This window comes from Aspergillus thermomutatus, assembly GCF_002237265.1.
Source record: "Aspergillus thermomutatus strain HMR AF 39 chromosome Unknown NODE_212, whole genome shotgun sequence".
Taxonomy (NCBI): Eukaryota; Fungi; Ascomycota; class Eurotiomycetes; order Eurotiales; family Aspergillaceae; genus Aspergillus; species Aspergillus thermomutatus.
In genome coordinates this window covers 13533-33174 of record NW_020798262.1, presented here as the reverse complement: position 1 = coordinate 33174, position 19642 = coordinate 13533, and the positions used below count along the sequence as shown (strand labels likewise).

At 52.1% G+C, this 19642-nt stretch overlaps 8 protein-coding genes across 8 annotated transcripts; 3 read left to right on the top strand and 5 right to left on the bottom strand.

Annotated features, from left to right (window-relative positions):
- Window positions 1-70: 70 nt before the first annotated feature.
- Window positions 71-1544, top strand: CDV56_104232 (BUD22 family protein; the record flags this gene model as incomplete). The annotated part of the gene is made up of 2 exons (XM_026757851.1): window positions 71-301; window positions 390-1544. 2 exons carry the CDS (start codon window positions 71-73, stop codon window positions 1542-1544), a joined length of 1386 nt encoding a protein of 461 aa, XP_026611687.1.
- A 227-nt stretch (window positions 1545-1771) lies between these two features.
- Window positions 1772-4548, bottom strand: CDV56_103936 (Zn(II)2Cys6 transcription factor; the record flags this gene model as incomplete). Its single annotated transcript, XM_026757555.1, has 7 exons — window positions 1772-2621; window positions 2857-3027; window positions 3080-3714; window positions 3761-3846; window positions 3904-4169; window positions 4241-4375; window positions 4466-4548. The coding sequence occupies 7 exons, from the start codon at window positions 4546-4548 to the stop codon at window positions 1772-1774; spliced, it is 2226 nt and encodes a 741-aa protein (XP_026611686.1).
- Window positions 4549-5041: 493 nt separating this feature from the next.
- On the bottom strand, window positions 5042-6121 carry CDV56_103772 (putative proline utilization protein PrnX; the record flags this gene model as incomplete). The annotated part of the gene is made up of 1 exon (XM_026757391.1): window positions 5042-6121. One exon carries the CDS (start codon window positions 6119-6121, stop codon window positions 5042-5044), a length of 1080 nt encoding a protein of 359 aa, XP_026611685.1.
- Window positions 6122-6595: 474 nt separating this feature from the next.
- Window positions 6596-8529, bottom strand: CDV56_103527 (ankyrin repeat protein; the record flags this gene model as incomplete). The annotated part of the gene is made up of 3 exons (XM_026757146.1): window positions 6596-8135; window positions 8198-8362; window positions 8417-8529. The coding sequence occupies 3 exons, from the start codon at window positions 8527-8529 to the stop codon at window positions 6596-6598; spliced, it is 1818 nt and encodes a 605-aa protein (XP_026611684.1).
- Window positions 8530-9959: 1430 nt separating this feature from the next.
- On the bottom strand, window positions 9960-11458 carry CDV56_103211 (proline dehydrogenase family protein; the record flags this gene model as incomplete). The annotated part of the gene is made up of 2 exons (XM_026756830.1): window positions 9960-10818; window positions 10878-11458. The coding sequence occupies 2 exons, from the start codon at window positions 11456-11458 to the stop codon at window positions 9960-9962; spliced, it is 1440 nt and encodes a 479-aa protein (XP_026611683.1).
- A 1794-nt stretch (window positions 11459-13252) lies between these two features.
- On the top strand, window positions 13253-15181 carry CDV56_102773 (uncharacterized protein; the record flags this gene model as incomplete). Its single annotated transcript, XM_026756392.1, has 6 exons — window positions 13253-13478; window positions 13536-13688; window positions 13745-13757; window positions 13809-13918; window positions 13968-14764; window positions 14819-15181. 6 exons carry the CDS (start codon window positions 13253-13255, stop codon window positions 15179-15181), a joined length of 1662 nt encoding a protein of 553 aa, XP_026611682.1.
- Window positions 15182-16048: 867 nt separating this feature from the next.
- prnC (delta-1-pyrroline-5-carboxylate dehydrogenase prnC) lies at window positions 16049-17947 on the top strand (the record flags this gene model as incomplete). Its single annotated transcript, XM_026756032.1, has 4 exons — window positions 16049-16189; window positions 16241-16348; window positions 16410-16771; window positions 16822-17947. The coding sequence occupies 4 exons, from the start codon at window positions 16049-16051 to the stop codon at window positions 17945-17947; spliced, it is 1737 nt and encodes a 578-aa protein (XP_026611681.1).
- A 246-nt stretch (window positions 17948-18193) lies between these two features.
- On the bottom strand, window positions 18194-19308 carry CDV56_102241 (sugar phosphate isomerase/epimerase family protein; the record flags this gene model as incomplete). The annotated part of the gene is made up of 2 exons (XM_026755860.1): window positions 18194-18847; window positions 18904-19308. 2 exons carry the CDS (start codon window positions 19306-19308, stop codon window positions 18194-18196), a joined length of 1059 nt encoding a protein of 352 aa, XP_026611680.1.
- Window positions 19309-19642: the final 334 nt, after the last annotated feature.

The following is a 19642-nucleotide window of genomic DNA, read 5'->3' as shown; positions in this document are numbered from 1 at the left end:
TCCGCATCCACTTCCCACCACACCTCCTCCGACCACCACATCTAACCACCAACCCTCCACAAAAGACAAAATGCCGAAGCGCAAATTCTCCGACCTAAACGACAAAGCCTCCGGACCCAGCGACATCAAACTCGCGCGCCTGACCGCCAAATTCGAAAACGGCGTGGTCGCCTTATCGCGGGCCCTCAAGACCGCCCGAGCCTTTGAGCGCCAGAAACTCGGCCGGCGAGAGAAGACCGCGAAGAGCGAGGGTAAGCCGGAGGCTCTGGCGAGAATCGAGGAGGAGATCAAGGTGATCAAGGTAGGCGATTGCTGTGTGGAATGAAGGCGCATCTACCCAGAGTGCAGAGAGTGGAGAGAGTGCAAAATGGTTGACGCTTGCGATGCAGACTCTCAATTTCCAGTCCACGGCGGAGAAATACCTCTTCAAGCAGCTCGTCAAGACGAAGCGGATCGCCGAGTCGCCGGTTTTTCTGAAATTCAGGGAACGGAAGAATATCTCTACGGAGGGCCCGCGGAGCACGGCTGAGGCGAATGTTACAGCCCGACTTTACAAGTCGAATCCGGTGAAGAATGTCTTTCCTGGTATTATGGATGGGATCAGGCAGCTGCTCGGACTGGAGAATGCGCCGGCAGGCAAGAAGAGCGCCCCAGAACAGAAGAAGGGATTTACCGAGCAACGCAAGAGTGAAAGCAAAGAGCCAGAGCCAGCGTCAGATGGAAGATCAGAGGCGGAGTCGGAATCTGACGCAGCCAACCGAAAGGTGGCGTCCAAGTCCACCGCGAGGTCCGCGAAGCTAGCGTCCGAGGATGCAGACGGAGGAGAAGAAGGAAGCGATATCGACATGGACGACGCCGAGAGCATAGACTACTCCCACTTCGACGCACGGCTAGCCCCGGGCTCCGGTTCCGACAGCGAAGGCGAAAGCGACGCAGAAGAAGCCTCAAACTCTGACGACTCGAACCACCCAGCGCACTACTCCGACATCTCTCGCTCCATCTCCCGCTCTCCCTCCCCCGAACAACCCACGAAAAAGTCCAAAAAGGCCTCCTCCACCCCAGCGACAAGCACAACCTTCCTCCCCTCTCTGACAATGGGAGGGTACTTCTCCGGCTCCGAGTCCGAGCCCGAAGACCTCGAGGGCGTAGCGGGCCCACCGCGCCGCAAGAACAGAATGGGCCAGCAGGCTCGCCGTGCCCTCTGGGAGAAGAAGTACGGGAGTGGAGCGAACCACATCAAGAAACAAAAGGAGAACGAGAGGAAGAATCGGGATAGTGGCTGGGATACGCGTCGGGGCGCTACGGATGGCTCTGAAGGGCCGAGAGGGAAGCGTGGCCATGGTCAGGGACGGGGGGGTGATGGATTCCGGCAGAGGGATGGCAACTTCGCCGGTGACCGGCCGCAGCGTGGTCCTCCTGGCGGCTTCAACAAGAATAATGTCAAGGATGATAAGCCGTTGCATCCTTCTTGGGAGGCGGCGCGGAAAGCTAAGGAGCAGAAGTCCATGGCTGCGTTCCAGGGAAAGAAGGTCACGTTCGATTAGCTTGCATATTGTCTCTTACGAATGAGAATACCCTGCGAGACAGATTTTTGGATTGTTAATGTATATATAGCATTGTTGATATGTTCAGAATAGGTATCATGCGTGAAATGCGAGGCTGATAGCCCTGTCCAGCCTTCGGAAATTGTAATATATTTCCCAATTGCAAAATTGCCTTGCCTCATGAAAACAAAGACATAGCACTCCGTCTTCAAAAACTGACGTTCATATCATTCACCCATGAACTGCATCCACCTCGTATCCGGTGGGCATCCTTGGGACGCCTTCATGTCACCCCCAAGGCCCTGTTGAGTATCAGTCTCAAAGCAGGGAATGGCAGTAAACTCGCCCAGTTCCTGCGGAAAGTTGGAAACAAAGTGGTCGAACCCCAAAGGCGGCATTTGAGAGAACGCATGGGGCGCGGAAAAGTCCGAAGAGCCTGCAATATCTGTGCTAGCGACATCGCCTTCCATGGCGTCGTTGCCGCCCTCCGTGCCCGTCATCGGTGTGACAGGCACAGGAGGGATCCCTGTTCCGGGGCGCGCCGGAGTATACTGTTCAGGGAACGTGACCGTCGTCCCCGGGGAGATGGGTCCGGTCTTCCATAGCATCTCCCAGTTCTTGAAGCGATCGTAGGCGGACTCGACGGCACCGGCATTTCTTTGGGCCTGTGTTTCGCTCCATTCTTCAAGACGGCGGATGGCCCGCTCGAGCGCCTCGATCACGCTGACGGCGGACCTGGCGGAGCCCACTCCCATCGACATGATTTTGATCAGAGCCATGCCTTTTTCTAGCGCCTCGCGCAGTCGCTCTGTCCGCTTGGTCAAGCTCTGGGCTAGAATGACCAGGAGCGCGGCGCGACAGGAGCTGAATTCGGTAAAGGACGCTCGAGCAAGACCGGTTTCATCACGGAGCAGCCGACAGAGATCGATGATCTCGAGTGCCGCCTCGACGCAGTCAGTGACAAGCGTTGACCAGTTCTTCGAAAGTCCGGGTGTTGTTTTGAATGGTGGGCCTTGAAATATAGCTGGGTTGGTGGACTTCATGTTGCTGAATAGGAAGGGTCGCCCAATGAAGATTCTAGTTAAGCAGTAGTCAAGTTTCAAATGTACATTCGAACGGAATAGGGGCCCGGAGGGATTCAAGTCTCGACAATCGGTCTCTTCTGGTAAAGTAGCCCACCAGTCCAGCAGATTCTTTCTCAGACTGAGTAACCGCTCAAGACAATCCTGCTGTTGACCTTTCCGAGATCTCCGCAACACGGATCTTGCCAACGTCAGCGCTCGTCTGATGACTAAAAACCACGTATACTCACATCTCGTTTGAAACTTCGCCCAGTTTCAGTGTCAGCTTGATCAACGTCACCATGTTGGTGTGGTTGGACACTTGACCCGTGGGCATCAGACCGGGAAAGTCAACCGGCATCGCCGCGTCGACATCCGCATCCGATAAAGAGACCGGTCTTCCATGAAGGATACTAACGCGCCTGTTTTTGATGAGCATATAGCGACTAAGCATGATCGAGGAGAATGACCTACTTCTCTATAGTGTACGCCGTCCAAAAGACGCGGTTGCGGACCTCGATCATCCGCGGGGTGAGCCCCTCGCCCTGATACTTCCGATGCATACCATTCTGAATAGCCATCTTCAGTGCTAGACCAAAGTATGTATAGCAGAGCCCAGAGGTGTCGAGAGGTAGTAGATATGTCCCTATCAGCAGACAGGCCTGAACACTCCGAACCGAGGCAGTGGCGATGATATCAGGAAGTAATTTCGACGCAAACTGGTAGAATGTGAGCCCAACTTCATCTTCTGAAAAGTGATGGTCATCGCTAATCGATGCGTCGGCCGACAGTCGATTGACAGGGGTGGCAGACTCCATGTGAGCAAACTGGGTCCCAACCGCCAGGACCATGAGAATGGAGCAGACTGAGCCAGCATCGTCGGACGAAAGGCTCGATGGGTTTGTATAACAGGTGTGGAGTTTTTCCCGTAGCCAGTCCTCTTCCACGTAGAAATTATTCGTCTGGGCGTACTTGAAGAAGATTTGAACCAGAAAATCTGCCACATAACGAGGCGGCAGACAGGTGATTGATGCTGAGACCATGGAAGAGCCTGACTGTAGCTGTGTCGCCCGCCATCTCTCCTCAAATGGCTCCGCTTCGGTAGATGCCTGAACGATCAGCACAATTCAGAAATTGGTGAACGTCAATACGTACCTCCGGTGCCGCAGCTTTCATCCATTCATCAATTTTTTTCCGAATCTTCATCGAGAAGTTCAAATACGAAAACTCTCCAGAGTATTCTATATTGACGATCAAGTCAGCACTAAACAGATCACGGGGAAGCTCGCTATACATACGTGTTGTATTATCAGGTAAAGCCTTGATCATAAAATCCTCATCCTCGATCGCAAGATCCTCAAGGTCCTCGCCCTCAACACGAGTCGAAGGGACATCAGACTCCGACCCTCGGTGCTTACTCTGCAGCTCCTCGGCAGCCTTTCGCAACGACGGAATGTCAAAGGAGATGTTGGGCACATAGTACTCCAAGATCCGCTCCATGAGACGGATCCGCTCCGCATCAGCCATGTCGTGTCGGCTGAGGCCGGCGGTGCGCTCCAGAAGGCTGACGGTCCGTGATGAGTTTCTGGCTACCAACAAAAAGATTGTGACATCTAAGGAGAAAATCAAACTTACGAGACCGACGATGAGCGGGCAAGTTTCTCTGCATGATCGGGGTGAGTAAAGACACACTGTCGCCGATAACGCAGACACCGCCGACAGGGCACGCCTCCTTCGCATTTTTCCTTCACTCGCCGACAACCATCGCATCTGAGAAAGCAGTCAATTATCGGTCAAATCTGGAAATGCAATAACAAAAGAAATGTAGCATTATGGGGGTCATGAGAAGACGGAACCTACGCTCTCACAGCTCTTTTGCGGTTTTCCTCCGAAACGCGGGGACGTTTCGAATTCCCCAGAGATGCCGGGGTAGAAACATCCATGACAGTCTTGAAATATCGAAATCAAGGAGGATGATGGATGAGCATTGTCTATCCCTCAGGAACAATATGAATGAAGGACAGATTCTAGTTTACTTCTGCTAGTCCAAGTGAGGTCGACACGAGTGCTTATGATGGGGGGGAAAAGGCCGATCCGCCGGGGCGGTGTCTGTTAGGTTTGTCTGTCCAGTGGGAAAAAAGAGCTTTTTTTGCCGGCTGATAAACCTGATAAGCAAAAGGAGGAATTCCCCGCATGCACCGGTACGAGGGTTATGACTCTCTACAGGCTCATTTAATTTGGTCGTGGTCGTGTCTGAGTAAGAATATATCAGTGTTCTAACAAGACAACGACTGTGCGAGTGGAAATACAATTTCACCTGATATCTGCCTAAGGCATCAACTCCTCTATACACAGTTGACCAAACTACCTGATGTGCTGGTGCTCAATCCATGTCCAGTACATCAGGAGTCAGGAGGCAAATAACTCAAAGAACGATCAGAAACCATCCACATTCATCCCCAATCCCTGTTCGACGCCAAGATCCAACAGCTTCTTCCCAATCACCAAATCCATAATCCCCATCCCCACGCACTTGAAAACCACATTGCACCCATCCAGCACCACAATCGGCTCCGACTTCCCCAGTCTCCCAAACAACTCCCCAATCTCAATCAACTGCTCCCCCCTTACCCGCGCCTGGATTAACTCCCCCGATTCCTCAAGACAAGCCTCCCGAGAATCAACATAGATCTCCCCACCACCCGAGAGGATCGTCTCGGCGTCAACCTCGCGCATATGCGGCTTGTACGACCCAATGAGCGAAATAAACCGCTGCTTAGGCGTAGACGTAGACGTAGACGTAGACATAGAGGTAGACGAAAGATAGCCGTGGGGAAAATTCGGCTCCGTAGACGGCGTGCAGCTGAAGATGACGTCGCACGAGGCGACCTCGTCGCGCAGTCGTGCCTCATAATCAGCATTATCCTCCCTGACCAGCGTTCCGAATACGATATCCGGATGAGAGCATCTCAGATCCGCAATCACCTCCCTCTCCAACTCCTCCAGCCGCCTGCGCCCCCGGTTGATGAAGGTGATTCGCCGGACCAGCCCCGGAACCAACAGCAGCGCCAGCCGCGCGTGCCACTCTGCTTGACGTCCCGAGCCGAAAATCAGGATGTGCGCCTTGGCGATGGACGTGCAGCGGGTGAACAGCGTCATGGTTGCAAGGGCCGTCCGGAAGGCCGTGACTTCTGCGGCGCTGAGCAGGCCGAGGAGCCGGCCCTCCGGCGAGAAGATGTTGATTACCCCGATGATGCCTTCGCGCTGGGAGGCTGTGACGATCTTGATGCCTGTGCTGGTTGTATTGGAGACGGGCATGAAGAGCGATAGATTCCGGTCTTTGGTGGTGATGGTGGTGCGGAGGGGTTGATGGACGAGACGCTCTGGTTCTGATTTTGTTGTCTCTGATGAGACGGTTACCAGGGAGTCGCTCAGAGCGTCGAGTAAGGTGTGGCATTGTTCTGGAGTTAGGTTTCTCAGAATGCGAGAGACGTCTGGTTCGGAGAGAAGATGCATCTTGGAGCAGCCACGAGAAGTAGATGTAGTCTGGACGAGTTACTACCGGATGTCTGTCACTTTAAGGTGAGATAGTATATTCCGCAACCGCAGGGAAGCTGTGTTTTCTCATTAATATAAAAGTCAATTGTACTAGTCAACCCTCCTTTATCGAGTCACCATCTCACTGATAATCATACGGCGATGTCGGAGGTGGAGTCAGACTGCGCTTGGTGACTTGTTTAGCTGCACGTCGGAAAGAAGTCCAGATAGTGGCCGGTCCTAACCGAATACCTAGCCAATTCTCCTTTAGATGAGATATTGATGCTCAATGTGGTCCATTCATTCTACTAAGGGTACAATTGACCTGGGCTCTCCCTCAAGGGATCAGGAAGCGTCCATGAAGTAAGGTGAGATGGCAGACCGAAAATCTAATGGAACATGAAAAGAGCTAATGTATCGTCTATGTCAACAAAATTAACTTTACTTGCAAAGTTACAATTCCAGCAGGTACAGGAACCAAGCTGGATTAATATCCAGGCCCCGGCTCTTCAGGAGTATATTTCGCACAACGGTCCGGTGTTGGTTCTGTTGCTCAGGACTTTTCTCACTCTTTTGATACCAATCTTCTGCTCGCTTCAGATGTTTCTCGGCGAGAACAGCGAGTGCCAGGCGGTATAGGTGGGCTTGGATGTCCGGTGGTAGGGAGTGCTGAGCCTGTTGAAGCACTGTTACCGACGCGCCCCAATCTTGTGAGGCGATAGCGTGCATCCACGATTGCCACCAGGTAAACTGCCAGGGAATGATCGTGTCTAACCCATTGTCGCTGTGGAGGATCATTTTCGCAAGCTTGGCTCCCAGATAGGGATTGTTTCGAACAGCTACATATATCGGGAAGTTTGAAGCTGCATTGGGGATCAATGGATTTGCTCCGCGACTGAGAAGGAGTCTTAACACCGTGTAGACCTCGTCAACGAGCTGCCTTCTCTCCAAGAGCAGCATCAGAGGTGATTTCCGGGCCATGTTGAGGTGATTGACATCTGCTCCCCTTTCCAGCACGATCTCGAGTAATTGGTATATTGAAGGATTATAGTACCAAGCACCCAGGAATCTAATGAGCTCATGTACGCATGTGTCGCCTATGCTGTTGACTCTTGCGACATCTAATTTCTCACATATCAAGGCGGCAAGCCGGAGGTCACAATTCTGGAAGGTATAGCGAGTCTTATGGCAGTAGTTCAAGAAGTATGTCAATAACCGCTGAGAGCTCGGTCCAATCGGTACATCCGGATCAGCACCCTTGCCCAGAAAGGTCCTGAACAAGTCGTTGAGGTGACTTTTAACATCAACCCAAGCATTGTATGACTTTGCGAGGAAGAGCTTGAACAGAGATGTTATCTTCTCGGTTGTAAGATCGGTGGCTTTGGCCGTTAACATCTTGTCAATGTGACGTCCATGATCCCAGCTCATGGTCGGTGAGACGAGTTCCACCGCCTTGTATATCGGAGTCATACCAAGGTTGTTGGCGATATGAGGATTGGCCCCAGCCTTCAGAAGATGGGTCGCAATGCTCCTTTCGTGATCATGGTTCAAGCTTCTTGCCGAAATGGCCAGATGCAGAGGAGTATTTCCGTCCGCATTTCGATGGTCAAGGATGAGTCGAGTAAAGTCTTGCTTGGCCATGGGCTCCATGTTGTCCGCGCGATAGCCGAGTAGAAGCTTGACAATCTTCTCGTCTCGATGGTCAGCAGTGTAATGCACCGGCAGGTTACCCTTCCGATCCTCCACATCAATTGCTGCCCCTCGGCTCAGCAAGGCTTCCACCTCGTCTGCCTGTGCGTTCATGACAGCTTGATGAAGCTTCGTGTAGCCCGATTCGTCTTGGAAGTTCAGGAGAAAGTTCGCAAAAGTCTGGTCAAACATAGACAGGGGCTCCCCGATCTCAGAATGGTCTGAGACGTGAGCCCCAGGAGTAGTAGGGTATGCCACGGTTGTGCTCGGTACGAAGGAGACGGGGTTGTTTGCCTGCGAATACCTGGAAGCAGAGCCTTTTATGAGCATGTTGTCCCAAGTCGAAGAGGTCTATTGGATTCTCACCTCGCACCTGCGTGATCGCTGAACGGCGATAATGTAGTATCATCGTCATCTGCCGGCATCGGTTGGTCGATTGACAATCCCCGTGGCAATGTACCAATATTTCCAGCTCGTCTCCTCGTCTTTCTGAAGCCCCAACGCTTGAAACAGTTCTTGTACGAGCGTCTTCTGCTCTCTTGTTCAGCCGCAAATATTGACCTGAGAGTCATCCACGGTACTCACGACTTGTGAAATCCCCGTCTCTGCATCTCCAACATCACCTCGGTACAGGTCAAATCTTGCTCCAGGTAGAGCTGTCTGATATCGTCCTTTATGTCCTCCCAATCTCTTGTCATGGTTGGCAAGAGTCGATAGACTCAAGTCTCGAAAAAAGGGAAAGAGAACGACAACGACCGGACAAGGGCCCAAAGCTCGTAGCGAAAGTGCCGAAAGCCGTGCGGCGTGTGCCTTCTGAAAAGACGACTCGAAACACGAAACAAGAGGGGAGAGAGCGCAGATGACATGACCGGAACAATAAGTAGCATAACCGAATATCTTCAGTGAGGGAGCAGCTGGATTAAATGAGAAACTCCATGGTCTCATTCTCTTCATTCAGACCCTCGTCTGACGACTCATCCACCGAGTCAATCATCGAAGGGCGCTTCTTTCGAAGGGCAGCACAGCCTGACGCCTGCATCATCCTCCCCTGTTCTCCCAAATTTTGTTCTCACCTTCGTGATGGAATCACCAATGGCAATATGTTTTGATCTCTGTCTCTCGATTAATCAATGTCGACTTCCGGGAGTGTGTTCCCCGCGGAGCAAAAGTACTGTGCGGTAATCGAACAAGGGCAGGCTTCCAAGATGATGGAATCATGCGTGGACGGTCAATGGCGGCAAGTCAGATGAAATACTAGTTAGTTCTTTTCCGGGAGCGGGACAGAAAACCCCGTCGTACGCAGTGCAGTGGTCAGGTGTGGTTCTTTTCAATATTGCGGAAATCAATCCAGCATTCCGGGAGAACAGGGCCAAAGTCCATCAGCCCAGGTGAGGCAGAAGACAAAAGTACCGTACTCTAGCCACGTACTGCTCTGCTCGAGCGGTGTGGCCTGTGTGAGTCTGTCAGGCTGTGGCGGAACTAAGAGAAAGTACGTAGATGAGTACCGACAAGGGTATCACAGAAGATGGAAAAGGGGCAGCCTCGGATGGGTAAAGGGGGGGAAATCGTGATGTGTTGGCAAACAATGATGGCAAAGACTGATGGTGGTTGCGATGAAGATGGACATGGGTCTCTCCCAGAGTTCAGAAGGGCAATTTTCAACAGGTAAAAAATACCCTCCAGGTCTTTGCTTTTGTCATGCGTTTTCCTTTCTTGTCCTTTTCCTTTCTTGTCCTTGTCTTTTCTTTTCTTTTTCTGTTTTCTGTTTTCTGTCTTCTTTCCTTGATTTTTTCGGGTCATCGTGCACCAATAGGCGCTTAACGGATTTCTGGGATCCTTGCTAAGATGGGTTGCCCCATTAAGCAGAAAGGTACCATCGTCGGGCGGTTTGCTGAACGCTGAAGGGAGAGAGTCCGTGGTACTTTTTTTCTTCCTTTCTAAAAAGTCGTTATCATTAACCGATGAATCAAGCTAAAGCTAAACCACTAACGCCATCTAAATGCATTTTCGCCAGCAGGACACCACAGAATCACGCAAGAAAAAATAATATGCATAACGACGCAAAGAATTTTCAGCCACACCGCAGGATGGTATCAGAAGGAGAAAAGAAAACTCATCGGGGTGACGATCAGTTGCTCAGACGGAAAGCCTGGCGGGCTCTGCGCTTGAGTTCAGCGAACATGGCCTCCTGCGACTGCTTGGTACGCCCGACGGCCTCGGTGTTCTCGACGGCACGTCTGAGCAGGAATCCCATGCATTCCTTGACCGATCCCCAGGTGAGAAGCTTGTACACGTTAGGCGATTCCACGAAGCTGTTCTTGCCAGTGGGCTCGGGGCTCTGGAAACCTTCCAACAGCTCGCAGCTGACTTCGTCCGCCATACCCTGAAGCTGAGCATACGAGAGATCCACGCCCTTGTCCTCGCCCTGGCTTGCCTGCTGGAGACGCAGCGCGTGTGCCTTGCGGACAGAATCACGGTTGTGGGTGGCGATGATAACGTTAACGGGGGGCAGCTCGGTCTTGTGTTCCTCGGACGCGGACTTCAGCATGGAGTTGTACCGTCTGGTGAGGAGGGCTTCGACAACGCCGTCGTAGCAAGCGTCGGTTTCCTCCTTCTTCGACCAGATCAAATGGCGAGGCTCGGTCTTGAGATAGGCTCCACGGACCAGCTTCACACCGAGGGTATAACCTTCCTGGCGAGAGATCTCCAGGTGCTTGGCGAGAGTCGTGGGGGTCGAACACAAGTAGGCCTGGTAGGTGTTGTAGAAGATGGCACGGCCAGGTGTCTGCGAGTTGCAGTACTTCTGGTACTTCATGGTCCAGTTCTCGATTCCGGGCTGCACTGCCTGCTCCTCGGCATCGACGAGCAGACGAACGTTACGGGAAATAGCCAAGTCGCAAACTTGCTGGATCGCATTGTCCATAAACGGAGAGGGGGCGGCCTTTTTCTGCAAGATGTCCAATGCCTGGACACCCATACCAGTGAATCTATGGCAGTTAGTTTGTCGGCTCATATTATTGTTGGAAGATGGTCGAGAAAAACATACTTCAGAGCGACGAAATCGCCCTCCTGTGCCATGTCCACAGTCTGCAGAGTCCCGTCCAACCACATCTGGACCTCTTCGCGAGCGGCCTTTTCATCGCGAGGGTCGACGTTGCTCTCACCAACCAAGACCTCCTTGGCGTAACCCAGAAGGACGCCTCGGTATCCAAGATTCTTAATAGCGCGAATGGACTGCTGAACTTCCAACTTGTTTTCTCCCGCGTTGAACTGCTTGTAGATCGTGTGCTTGACGAGCATGTTCAGCAGAGGGTTTTTGGCAACGTCGAGAAGAGCCGCTTTGGGATGCGCCAACACTGAAAGGGTATAGATGCATGGCTTCAGTAGAAGTGAGGATGATGAAACAGAGAGGATCATCAAGGACCGCAAGACAGATGAGAGAGGGAGTTTCGCGAGCGGCGAGGTTGCCTCCTTCTTGGGGGATGGGGGAACTTGATGCAACAGGCTACTAGCTGAAGTTGCTGCGATAGATGATTTCGCATTGCTTGTGCCGCTGACATATCGGGGAGTAGGATAGGTCGTGGGGACGCAAGACAGAGCCCGCAAAGGACGGCGGGGTGCCTTCATTGTTGTTGTGGTTGATAAGGTGGCGGTACAGGGACGAGTAATCTGAGGTATCGATGGATGATAATCAAGTAGTGGGAATAAGGATAAGGATGTTGATGAGTTTAGTATTCGTGATGTTGAGGAACTCTAGACAAGTTATTATTCTTATTATTCTTAAAGACACTACTTGGTGCTGATAGAAGTGAAAGATAGATAGTAGGTAGTAGTATAGCCGGTGGAAACCGCCTGAGGCCCGGGACGGTCAGCAATATTATTTCGTTGTACGGAGTAAAGACAACCTGGAACGGCAACGGCAGGTCATTTGGTAAATCGGCATCGTTCGAGTGGCGCCAGCTGGCAGCGGCAGTGATACAAGATTGAATAATGCATTCATATCTTAGATCCACCCATAGAACAGGATCGACCACTACTGTATGCCCTTGATTGAGCTAGCTACCACTACTACGGAATGACGATTAAGCTTGATTTGCTCTGCGATATTGACCGTCCTGTGATATTGACAGGATACGATAACCATAAAGATTGACGACTCAGGCTATGCGTAGGTCTGTATCTGGAATAAGCAGCAAGCCTCAGCCTGTGTCAGTGGCCAATGTCGATAAGCTGACATCAAGGACACAATCTGCAAAGGATGATAAGTGGATGGGAGTCAATCTTAGGCCGGTTCACGGGCCGGCCACAGTGTCTCATTCTCCACATCAAACAAGCCGCTTGACCGGGCCGGTCACTTTTGCTGGAATGCTGAAAGAACGCGTGACCGTGAGCAGGTGACCTAGTACGTTATTCCCATAAATCTGCTTGACTAAGGTACTAATACCTAGTATATTATAATAATAATATAATGATCACTTTGTGCAGTCCTGGTTACACAATCAAGAACTCTTACCTCATCCTCCGTCAGTCGTGACTCATGTGACCATGCCGATGCTAGCCGGGTCTTGCCTGTAAAGGGAATGGGCCCTGATCCTGCAGGCGTGGCAACTACATCGAATGTGGCCTAGCGCAAATTGACTAAGACAAGCTTGATCACGTGCATAGTATCAGCCAATGAGCTTACTGGGATATAGATCCTGATGGGTCAAGCTTTCCTAGAACAAAAATTTTCGACGGAGAAAATTGTGCAGACCTTTGAAGGCCGAGAAATGGCCGTCAGTTTTCATTATTAACAGCTTCACCATTGTGGATATGCAAGTCTGGTCATTCGAGGCTTCCAGGCTTTCCAGCGTCTCCATGCTTTGCGGAGAAAACCCCAGATTTTCCAGAGAGGATCATGTCGATACTGACATGTCGACTTGAAACAATGCGTTGCGTCTCTTCTGCACGACCAGCACACCAATAATTGCCCTTTAGACAGGGCTTTTTCCTTCTGCGCCAACCCTTCAACATCGGTTGATCGCCGCTGGCTTGTTTAGCATGGCAGCCACACTGCCATGGATCTTGGACGCTGGCTGGCAATGCATTCCTGAGCCAGTAGGACGACGAGTCTTGCACTCACCGAGCCGTCAACCCCACAATTTCTCGTTTGATACGGTTCCAGGCCAATAATGCTAGGTTCTGAAAGCCTCATCCGCACACTCTTAAAGTCAAATGTAATATTATCTCGTGCAAGAAAATGATAAGGGCTGCGTTCCTGAATGTGAAAATGTCAGACCTGGGGTGTTCGGTTTCCCCCGCAAGCTGGTTTTTTCGCCCCTCGTTTTTCTGTGGGATTTGTCTTAAAACCCTGTCAGCTACCAATTTGTCCTTTCCCTGTAGGCAGCCCTCGTACTCGTCTTTGCCTTGCGTTGCTTCAGTATGAGTCCTCCTTCGCCCAAGGGCCTCGAGGAGGCTAGAATCGAAAGGTCTCCATCGGATGAATATGACTACGGGGATTCAAAGGGGTTGGGGACACACAATGGACCCAACACGGATACACAACGAGGGTTGTCGTCAAGACAGCTCCAGCTCATTGCTATAGGTGGTTGCATTGGCACAGGTCTCTTTGTTGGCTCGGGAGCGACTCTTTCAATGGTTGGTCCTGGTAAGATGAATATCTTGATTGATGATCCAAAGGCCAAGGCTGTCTAACATCTGAAAGCGCCTCTATTCATGAGTTACCTCGCCATGTCTTCCGTGGTTTGGTTTGTCATGAATGTCCTTGGAGAAATGACCACCTACCTACCGATTCGAGGTATCTCGGTTCCCTATCTCATCGGACGGTTTACTGAGCCGAGTATGGGATTTGCGGCTGGTATGTCATTGCTTGTTTACGGCCATAGACTTTGTAAAACATGCTAACTGGTCTAGGATATAACTACTGGTAAACTGCCTCCCAGGATTTTCTGGTGCGGTACTCATACATTTGCCATAGGTATTCGTTCTCCATGCTTCTAGCAACGGAAGTCACCGCTGCTGGGTTGATCATCGAATATTGGACGACTTCGGTCAGTGTTGGAGTATGGATCACCATAGTGCTTGTCGGTAGGGACCCCTAACTCTTATTCAGTAGACTCATAGCTGACGACTCCAGTGATCCTGCTTCTGAATATTGTCGCTGTTTCATGGTATGGAGAAGCCGAATTTTGGTTTGCCGCTTTGAAAATTCTCGCAATTATTGGCTTGATCATACTTGGAGTGGTCCTGTTCTTCGGAGGCGGTCCGAACCATGACCGTCTAGGATTCCGCTACTGGCAAACTCCTGGCGCATTCAATCCCTATCTGGTCCCTGGAAACACGGGCAGGTTCCTGGGTTTCTGGACCGCGTTCATTAGGTCGGGATTCTCTTTCATCTTCTCGCCCGAACTGATTACTACTGCGGCCGGTGAGGTCGAATCCCCTCGTCGCAACATTCCCAAGGCCACCAGACGGTTCATCTACCGGATTTTCGCATTCTACATCCTGGGTAGCTTGGTGGTTGGGGTCACCGTAGCTTATAACGACAAGGGCCTGCTTTCTGGAGTGGCCAACGGCGGTTCCGGAGCTGGAGCAAGTCCCTTTGTCATTGGCATTCAGAATGCCGGTATCCATGGCTTGAACCATGTGGTCAATGCTGCGATTCTCATTTCTGCCTGGTCATCTGGCAACGCTTGGTTGTTTGCTGGCTCAAGAACCCTGTACTCCCTTGCGATAAGCGGACAGGCGCCCGGGATTTTCTCCATTTGCAACCGCAACGGGGTCCCGTATGTTGCGGTGCTTGTCACCTGGGTAGTTGGATTGCTGTCCTTCCTGAATCTATCCAACTCCGGCGCACAAGTCTTTTATTGGTTCACCAATATCACCACGGTTGGTGGCTTCATCAATTGGGTCTTGATTGCAATTGCCTATCTGGTAAGTCTCTTTGCACCGAAACCTGCACTTGAAGTGAAATTAACCAGACACCAGCGCTTCCGCAAAGCCATGACCTTTCACGGCGTCCTGGATACCCTGCCGTTCAAAACTCCTCTGCAACCATGGGGATCTTACTATGTCATCTTTATTGTATCTCTTCTGACTCTGACTAACGGCTACGCCGCCTTCTTCCCCGGAAAGTTCACGGCTGCCGATTTCCTGGTCTCGTACATCGTGTTTGCCATTTTCTTCCTCCTATACGTCGGCCATAAGCTCTGGTACCGCACTCCGTGGATGACAAAGGTTGCAGATATTGATGTGTTCTCGGGCAAGGAGGAGGTTGACAGGCTCTGTGAGAATGACTTTGACCGGCAGCCGCGGAATTGGCTGGAGAGAGTCTGGTGGTGGATAGCATGATCATTTAGCGATGTTGTTAGTATAGATATTATAGAATTATACAGACTGTTCTGACACAATATATGTTTGCAGCAGGCAGGTCAGATATGCTCGAGAAACGCGAGGATCATTGAGGAGTATGCCTTCCAATCTATCCTCTACATGATATATCAATTGAAGCATCTGCATGTGCAACTTCTTGGTCTAGGTTCCACCTTGGGATTCTCTTCAGTTCTCCGGAGTCCGTGTCCATAGAAACCCCGCCTCCGCAATGCGGAGAAGTGGCCGGTTCAAGGAGGTGTCACTGTGTCAATATTTCCGTTAGTCAATAAAAGATCTAATCCAGAGGTAGATATAGATATCATCCACTTGATATCTTCTAGAAAATATCGATAGGGTAATGGAATCCTCTCGGCTGCCCGTACCGGGCACAAGTTGACAGTATACTCCGGCCCGGTTTAGGCGTGTTCCCACCCGGAATGCGTACCGGACCATACAAATTAGGTATTATTACCAGAACAGTTACAGCCGGCCGGCAGTGATTCCTCAGGCAAACGCAGCGGTATTACCATTACAATCGCCGAACAACTTCCACGCCACCAGGGATCATGCAGCGCGTCGTGAGGGGAACAAAAGAAATTGGAGATGGATATCGCTGTAATGTATGGTAATTGTGCTGACTGATTGTCTTCTTCTTGTCTGACTGGTCCATTCCCACCGACCTTAGCCGGTGGTGCAGTGCAGTGTGATCCCTCGCTTTAAAGTACAGGAGCTTTCCCCGCGTCCGCTTTTGACTCGTTTCTTTTGCTTCATTTTCCATCTTTTCCTTGCCTTTTCTGCTTGTTAATTTTCTTGATCTTATTGCTGGTCGTATCAAGAATATTCAAAATGCAGTCCTCGTTGCTTCCCCGCGTGCGAGCGCAGCCGTTCGCAAAATGCCGTTCTCTTACTAGCAGCTTTGTTCGTCCTAGTAGGGCGATGGGCTCGTATGCTACTTTCAAGGTGCCTCGCATCGACAATGAACCTAACGTAAGTTTTTCGACTCTTGTCCATGGAAGAAATTGATTCTAACGTCAGTAGAAACATTATGTCCCTGGTTCGCCTGATCGCAAAGCTCTGGAAGATGCCCTGGCCAAGGCCAAGCAGTCTGCTCCTCTTAACGTACCGCTTGTGATTGCGGGTAAGGAGGTTGGTTTTCTCGAGTGAACACTTATATACTAAATCAGGAGAATCCCCTAACAATCCCCAGATCAAGAGCTCGCAAACCTTCACACAGTCCAACCCTGCCTCTCATGCTCCCGTGGCCACCTACTCCAACGCCACCGCCTCCGATGTGCAGGCGGCTATTGACGCAGCGCTCGAGGCTCGCAAATCGTGGGCCGCTACATCGTTCGCAGACCGTGCGAGCGTCTTCCTCAAGGCTGCTGATCTGATTTCGACCAAGTACCGCTATGACATTATGGCCTTGACCATGCACGGACAGGGCAAGAACGCCTGGCAGGCGGAGATTGATGCTGCCGCTGAGCTGTGCGATTTCTTCCGGTTCGGCGTCAAGTACGCTGAGGACATGTACGCCCAGCAGCCGGTTCACCACGCTCCTGGAGTTTGGAAGTAAGTTACTTTGCATATTCGATCAAGAATGACATAGCTAACTAGCGCAGCCGCGTTGAATACCGTCCCCTCGAAGGTTTCGTCTACGCTATCAGCCCCTTCAACTTCACTGCCATCGGTGGTAACCTGGCCGGCGCCCCTGCTCTGATGGGTAACGTCGTTGTCTGGAAGCCTTCCCCCGCTGCCATCGCGTCCAACTGGCTGGTTCACCAGATCCTTCTGGAGGCCGGTCTGCCCAAGAACGTCATCCAGTTCGTCCCCGGCGATGCCGAAGAAGTCACCAACACCGTATTCAACCACCGCGAATTTGCCGCCCTCCATTTCACCGGAAGCACCAGCGTGTTCCGTTCCCTGTACGGAAAGATCGCCCAGGGTGTCGCCGAGGGCAAATACCGCAGCTACCCCCGCATCGTCGGTGAAACCGGTGGAAAGAACTTCCACCTCATCCACAAGTCGGCCGACGTCCGCAACGCCGCCGTGCAGACCGTCCGTGGTGCCTTTGAATTCCAGGGCCAGAAGTGCAGCGCCACTTCCCGTGCATACGTCGCGTCCTCCATCGCCGACCAGTTCCTCGAGCAGGTCGTATCCGAAACCAAGCAGCTCAAGATCGGCGAGCCCTCCAACTTCACCAACTTCTGCGGTCCCGTAATCCACGAGGCCTCCTTCAACAAGCTTGCCCAGGTCATCGAGGACGCCAAGAACGACTCCGAACTTGAGCTCCTCGTCGGCGGCACCTACGACTCCTCCAAGGGCTGGTACATCCAGCCCACCGTCTACCACACCTCGAACCCCGACCACCCTCTTCTCTCGCGCGAGCTCTTCGGCCCCATCCTGGTCGTGCACACCTACAACGACGCCACAGAGGCAGACTTCACCAAGATCTGCGAGAAGATCGACCAGACGGGCGAGTACGGTCTCACCGGCTCGATCTTCGCGCAGGACCGCGAGGCCGTCCGTGTCGCGGAGGACGCCCTCCGCAACACCGCGGGTAACTTCTACATCAACTGCAAGAGCACCGGTGCCGTTGTCGGCCAGCAGCCCTTCGGCGGTGCCCGCGCAAGCGGAACCAACGACAAGGCCGGCAGCGGGAACTTGCTCTTGCGGTTCGTCAGCCTGCGCTCCATCAAGGAGGAATTCGTTCCTACCTACGAGGTCGAGTACCCGAGCAACGCGTAAGCTCGGCATGGCATGTGCTTGTGAGGGATAGAAGGGAAGATCGGCATTCGGTTCAGTGATTATTATTCCCCATACGTTGATGTATTGATGCATTTTTACATTTTTTTGTTTCGTTCGATTTCCCTGCATGACTGGCGTTTCGCATTATGGATGCATGACCTAAAATTTGAGTTTTTCTGGTAGATGAATGAACATATTCAATTCAAGAAAGTCTATGATTGCATTGAATTCCGACAGAATCCTCAACTATTGATCCGCGCAATTCTTCAAGAGTTTCTGCATACTCTCCATCGCCTGCTTCGCGTACGGAATCATATCATACTTCTTCCCCTTCCCCTGATTCCCCCCGTCAAAGATCTCCATCGAAAACCACCCCCGGAAGCCGGTCCGGAGCACCGCCCGCGTCACCTCCTCGATGGGCAAGTACCCACCGTCATACGGCATGGGCCGGAAATCATGGCTCCAGCGCCCCCGCGGCCGCAGCCCGTTGATCACCTTGTCCTCGATCGGCCGGGTGGGCTTGTAGGCATCCGAAATCTGCAGCAGATAGATCTTCTCCGGCGGGATCGACCGCGCCAGCTCGTCCATACTCGCCGCGAAGCGCCGGTTCAGCTCGTCGAGTTCCATGTCGCCTACCCGGCCGGAGATGGTCCGGGGATCGCCCCATTCGGACCCTGCGGTCTGGAAGGTATCCAGGCAGAGACCGATGTTGGGGCGGTCGACTGCGCGGACGATCTCCCAGACGTCTTTCCAGGTGGGGGCGTGGGTGGACCAGCACCAGTTCTCGTAGGCGAGGCGCATGTTGCGTTTCGCGAGGAGGTCGGCGAGTTCGCGGAGGTCGGCGACGATGTCGGCGCGGTTGGTGGTGATTTTCTCGGCGGGGGCGTCTGTCGAGCCGACCTTTTTTGTCAATTAGCTTTGAGCTACGTGGTGGCAGGAGGGCTGGAGCGGCGTACCTGAAGCAGGTCCGTCCCGACGACGTTCATGATCTCGATCCATCCGTTGGCTCGGGTAAAGGCGTCCTGGCGCTCCAGCGACCCGCGCGGCCAGCCCTCGAAGTTCGCGAACGGCTGCAGCATCATCACTTTGAGACTGTTGGCGTCGCAGAGTTTGCGGATTTCGCCGGCTACGGAGATGAGCTCGGCGAAGTTCTCCGTGGCGACTTGGTGGCCGAGGAGTCGTGAGCCATAGTCGATGATGTCTGGGAATGATAGCTCGATGGCTGTAAAGCCGGCTTTGCTGATGGCTTCGAGCTTACGCGGGAGTGTGTCGGCGTTGCTGCTGCCGATCGAGCAGGAGGCATATGCCAGAGGGATTTTGCGGAGGGATTCGTACGTGAGAGTTGGGGCTGATGCGATCATGGTGTGGTGCTTGTGATGCCTTGTATATGTTGTTGGAATGAGACTGAGATGGAAATACAGTAATAAAACCAGCCGAATGCACAATCACCAGAAGGAATTCATTGCAAAAAACATGATTAGAAGTCATGCCAAGTAGGACAGCAATGATAGTCGATATCATGTGTTGCTGGATTGAAGCTGTCGAGCCGATGATGTAACCATGAGATCTGCCGAATTAGGGCAAAAGATAGATGTCTGCAACTAGCAACAGAAGGACATCCGGCAATAACGGAGTCGCTTTCCGACGCAGTAACAATCCACATACGCAGAAAAATGATATTGTGCATTGTGATGG